This window comes from Myotis lucifugus, unplaced genomic scaffold (genome assembly GCF_000147115.1).
Source record: "Myotis lucifugus unplaced genomic scaffold, Myoluc2.0 scaffold_97, whole genome shotgun sequence".
In the NCBI taxonomy this organism is placed as follows: domain Eukaryota; kingdom Metazoa; phylum Chordata; class Mammalia; order Chiroptera; family Vespertilionidae; genus Myotis; species Myotis lucifugus.
In genome coordinates this window covers 2,211,785-2,217,784 of record NW_005871145.1, presented here as the reverse complement: position 1 = coordinate 2,217,784, position 6,000 = coordinate 2,211,785, and the positions used below count along the sequence as shown (strand labels likewise).

General features: G+C 35.7%; 1 protein-coding gene across 1 annotated transcript; it reads left to right on the top strand.

The window, feature by feature from the left end:
- The first annotated feature begins 1,521 nt into the window (after window positions 1–1,521).
- On the top strand, window positions 1,522–2,472 carry LOC102435127 (olfactory receptor 5L2). Its single transcript, XM_006092077.1, has one exon. The coding sequence runs from the start codon at window positions 1,522–1,524 to the stop codon at window positions 2,470–2,472; it is 951 nt and encodes a 316-aa protein (XP_006092139.1).
- The last annotated feature ends 3,528 nt before the right edge of the window (window positions 2,473–6,000 follow it).

Genomic DNA, 6,000 nt, shown 5'->3' with positions numbered 1-6,000 from the left:
CCATAAAGCAGTTTCTTATTATCAGCCTAGAACATAGGAAGACATTTTTCCAAGTTGATTTTCTTGGTTTAACTCTTAAGTGGGCAAAGAATTCAGGATTTTGTTGGTTGTTGTTGTTTTTTTTGTCAAGTAATGAGAAAACCATAACTTTTGGAAGGTGATATGCTTTCATTTAAAATTAACTCAAGATATGGATAAAATACCGGGTTATGTTTTCCGTCCAGAATATCTTCGCTCAATTTTCAGTACACATATGTGTATTACATCATGGGTATAAGAATAAAATTATTTAATTTCTTATGCCTTTTCTTTAAGGACAAGTCTGAAAGGTAGATCTAATTTATATAGAATATACAAATGTAACCACTTTCCCAACCAAGTACTTCAGAGAACCTGGGAAAATCCTTCACTTAACCCTTTTTTAAATGTGGGTAAAGGATTAATTAACCTTTTGATTATAGCCTAATTACAGCAATAACATTTAAAATCTCTATCATATGTATTCATACCTCCACAGGTACATCTTCATTTCCATTTACATGTATACACCCTGTTTTTTATTATGTATCTTTTAAAAATTAACCATCTCCAAAACATAATTTCAAATAGCACAATAGCCTTCTACCCTAAATATGATGCTCCATAGTTTAACAATTGCTCTTTTTGACAATTAAATTTTCTGATTGTTAATATTATAAACAATGCTGCAATGTAGCTTTGGATGTAGGTTTTCACAATTTTGTCAATGTAATTAATATATCTTATTAAAATCCCCCATTAAAGTATAAGATAGTTTTTATTGTTATCACAGTTAAGTCTTCTAATATATGCAGCCTAATTATATTCCAGAAAAATTTATAGACAAGTTCCATCTTCCTGAGTCTTTAATAGCATAGGTCATTGCTATTATAATTGATTAAACCACTTTGCTAAATTGATACAAAAATGATAATTTTCAGTGTATATTTTAATTTTCTTTTTTCATAATTCCAAGTTTAAAGGGTTTTTGTGGGCCACAAATCTCAAAAAATAGTCACCTCAAAAATAGAATTGTGAAGAACTTTTCTTAAAATTTATGTTCATGATAGATTCAAATAAAGAATAGTTTATATTTTATGGAACCACAGTAAGTGTTACCTTGGTGGAAAGAATTTAGATTTTGTCAGAGAACAGGAGATAATTTCTGTGTGCCTTTGAAGTGTACCATTGAATCTGTTTTGAAACCCATGGAACTACTGAACTTTCATTCATCATCTTACTCTGTTGTGATCAAGAAAGGTTGGAATCATTGAACGGTTCTGATGATGTTCAAGTCAATTTTGATCAGTGGGACCAACTAGACAATTAATATTATTTATTAAATGACAATATTGTTTCTGTTATATCTCAGAAATACACTGCTCCATAAACATCACTGTTATATTTTTCTAAAATTATATACCTGTTCTTTGTCTCCTTTCTTCTCTTTCTAGAAGCAATACAAAACTTATCATTTGGTTTTTCCATCCTGACATATGGGAAATGGGGGAGGAGAATTGCACTGTTTTGACAGAGTTCATTCTTCTTGGATTAACAGATGTTCCTGAGCTGAGAGTCTTTCTTTTCATAGTGTTCCTTCTCATATATGGAGTCACAGTTTTGGGAAATGTGGGCATGATTGCGCTGATTCAGGTCAGCTCTCGCCTTCACACTCCCATGTACTTTTTCCTCAGCCACCTGTCCTTTATAGATTATTGCTATTCCACAATCATCGTGCCAAAGATGCTAGCTAATATTGTAAACGAAGACAAAGCCATCTCCTTCCTGGGATGCATGGTGCAGTTTTACTTATTTTGTGCCTATGCAATCAGTGAAGTCTTCCTGCTGGCCGTGATGGCCTATGACCGCTTTGTGGCCATCTGCAACCCACTGCTGTACATGGTCACCATGTCCCGGACTCTCTGTGTGGGGCTGGTGTCTTGCTGCTACCTCGGTGGGACTGTGTGTTCTCTGATTCACTTGTGTTTAGCTCTTGAGATCACATCCTACAGATCAAATGTGATTAACCATTTCTTTTGTGATCTGCCCCCTCTCTTATCTCTTGCTTGCTCTGATGTCTCTATGAATGAACTGCTGCTATACATTGTGGCCTCATTCAATGAGGTCACCACCATCGTGATCATCCTCACCTCCTACTTGTTTATTCTCATCACTATCCTGAGGATGCACTCTGCACAGGGAAGACGCAAAGCCTTTTCCACCTGTGCCTCCCACCTCACAGCCATCGTTGTTTTCCATGGAACAATCCTATTCACTTACTTCCGCCCCAGTTTGGGCAACAGTGCAGATACTGATGAGGTGGCCACAGTGTTCTACACGGTAGTGATTCCCATGCTGAACCCCCTGATCTATAGTCTAAGGAACAAGGATGTTAAAGAAGCTCTCAGAAAAGCTGTGAGTTCCAAAATATTTTCCTGGAGAATATTTTCTTAGTAGGACCCAGGATTCCATAATGGAGGCTATTGCAGGGTGAATTGGTTGGCTGCTGTGTTACAGAGTGGAGAGAACAGCCAGGGGGCAGGTCTTTATGAGTGAATCATTTTCATTCATTTACATTTGTGTCTCTGCACTTGGCCAGTGCAGGGTTGAGCATATTTCAAAATTTGCAGCCTATATGTTTGCTTTTATTCAACCTAAAATGTTTTAAATGGGTAAGGGTATTGGACTGTTAAGATGCCCAAATATAGTTTGCTGTAAAACTTGTCATAAGGTTAATGAAGAACTCTTGTGACTCACACTTTCTGATCCGTTATCAAAAGTACTATTCATTTCAAAATTGAATTATTCTAATTTTACAATGAAGAATACACCTTTGTCAGTTTATACATAGAGTGAGATTTCCTTATGTGTATATATTCTGTTTGTTGTTCACTGTTTGCTTCCTTTATTATATTTTTGTTGTTGTCATTGCAATTTCTAATGTTTTTGGAACTTCAGGGACTAATATTTAAAAAATGGAGATACTAGTAATAATTATGTCAGAGAAATCTTAGGGACATTAGGAGACAGGTCATGTGTAAAAAATTTAGGATTATTCATGGCACTTAATTAATCCTCTGTTTTTGTCTCTGTTGCTCTATCTGTCTCTGTGTGCATGTGTATATGTGTAGAAAATGTATATATGCATTTAATAACCATCTTTATGAGGGGCAGCATTTTTGTCTTTGATCTTTTTCATTAGTTTATCTTTTACTTCTTTTTTAAAAATATATTTTATTGATTTCAGAGAGAAAGGGAGAGAGAGATAGAAACATCATTGCTGCAAAAAATCATTGATTGGCTCTCTCATGCACGCCCCCTACTAGAGATTGAACCAGCAACCTGGGCATGTGCCCTTGACCAGAATCGAACCTGGGACCCTTCAGTTCGCAGGTCGGTGTTCTATCCACTGAGCCAGACCAGCCAGGGGTATCTTTTACTTCTTATCATCATGCTTATTTTACATTTTGTGGATCAGATGTTTACTGTCATTTATAGGTGAAGTTGTAGCCTCTGTTTATGTTCTTTGTTGTATTTTTACTTATGATGAAATGACCTTTGTTTAACCTTCCTATATGTGTCTAAACCACATTTCTTCATTTAATCCTGATTTATAAATGCCATTGATAATTTATTTGTGCCTTCATTATGTTTATGTCAATTTCTACATTGCACTAAGTGAAATCATATGGTGTTTGTCTTTCTCTGACTGACTCATTTCACTAAGCATAATACCATCTATATCCATTTATGTTGTAGCAAATGGAAATATTTCATTCTTTTTTATGCCCAAGTAATATTTTATTATATAAACTAGAGGTCCGGTGCACAAATCCATGCACATTGAAAGGAAATTAATTAGAAGAAATATTTTAATATCACTACTGGTACTTTCTCTAGAATAGAAATGTCAACCAAATTCACAATCAACAATGACAGATGGAAACACACACATGCAATTGGCGCCAATGAGAGTTTTATATGTAGTGTGAATGCGTGAGTCAATTTAGCCTTTTATAGATATAGAATAAACTTGATTAATTAGACCTGCTTTATAATTTAGCTAAACTTTTTACAGCCCAGTGAAGCACCTCAACTTCTCTTTTAGGTAATTGTCAGCAACACAGCAGTAAATATCAACATGAAGCAGATTATTATAGTAGATCACGCAGGGAGAACAAAGGGTAAAATATTTAACTGCAGTAGTGATTGACTATATTCTGCGCAGTGAGAAAACCTGAAGTCACTTTCAAGGTCCACCATTTCTTACTTCTTTTCAGTTGGGTCAAGTTTCTAAATCTCCATTTTCCAGCTAATGAAAAGAAAATAGGATTCCACCAAGTCTCCTATTTACCTATTCCAGGACTTCTGTGAGGATCAAATGAGATGAAGCTTGGGAAAATGCTTTGGTTAAAGTGTGAAATGTTTGCATCTGGTTCTAAAGCCAGTCATGTTCCTGGATTGAAGAAACTCCAAAGAGGCTAGTCGCTAGGGAGAGAAAGCTGGACATTACTACATGATGTTATTACCTGGTGCCACAGGGACCATTTCCAGGCTGGGCTGGGCTGTGAGCCAAATTTTGCGCCATGGGGTCTTGGCAGTATCAGTTGTGATGCTGTTGCTCTGGGGTGGTGGTGGGCCTGTATCCCACTTGGGGGAAGCTGAGTGTTGCTTTGTGGGCGCCAGGTCCGCAGAGCCATTTCTCGACACCACAGCTCCTCTATTGAGCGTCTGCCCTCTGGTGGTCAGTGCATGTCATAGCAACTGGTCGGATGGTCGGACACTTAGCATATTAGACTAGTATATATATATATATATATATATATATATATATATATATATCTCCTGTTTTTACTCACTTGTCTATTAATGCTCACTTGGGGGGGGGGGAAGGGACATGTATTACTTTCAACAATAAAGATTTAATTAAAAAGAATATTTTAAGGGCACAACAGTAACTTCAACATATATGAGGAAAGAATTAGTAATATTAAAGATAAAATGAATAATCTAAAGTTATACAGATAGAAAATAATGAATAAAACTAAACACTTAAGAACTTGGTAACAATATCAAATAATAAAAATAACTATAATTTAAAACTCAGAAGTAAAAGAGAAGGCCCCAGCAGAGGAAATATCTGTAGAGATAATAGCTAAAATTTTTCTGAAATTAACTAAAGACACCAAACCCAGATTCAAGAAGCTCAGATAACACAAAGCAGAAAGAAATTAAACACACACATACACACACAGAGAAGAAAGGAAAGTAAAAGAAAATTGAATAGAAAACCATTATACAGTTGAACAATGTGCAATTAAGGGTGCCTACACCCATGCAGTGAAAAATTGCATATCACTTTTGGCTCCCCCCAAACTTAACTATCCTCAGTATCTGCTGGTTCCAGGTCCCCTGTGGATATCACAATCTGGAGAGGCTCATGTTCTCTGCATAAAATGACACAGATCAATGCATATAGTTGTCTGTCTGCGTCCATAGACCTCCATGTTTTATTGGGGGAAAAATCTGTGCGTAAGTGAACCTGCACTGTTGAAGTCCATGGTGTTCAAGGTCAAATGTATAGTGAGCAGGTCTGTTCAACCTCAGCGTTGTTGATCTTTTGTACTGGATAGTTTTGGTTGTGAGGTACTATCCTGTGCATTGCAGGCTGTTTGACAAAAGAATAGTACTTAATACAAAAATTACAAAAAATGGTGTTTTTCTTGGTACATGTATATAGCAATGTAAAACCATAGAAAATTAAAAACTAATCAGATTAATGTTTAATTTATTTTTGACAAAGTTACCAAAGCTATTCCTTTCAATAAACGATGAAGAATAACTGACTATTCTTATGTAAAAAGATGAACTGAAATCTATACTTCATGCCATTTACAAACACTAAAAATGCATCATAGACATAAATTTGAGAGCCAAACGCACAAGTTATTTATATCTGGTGGGAGGTTTATATCCATAATA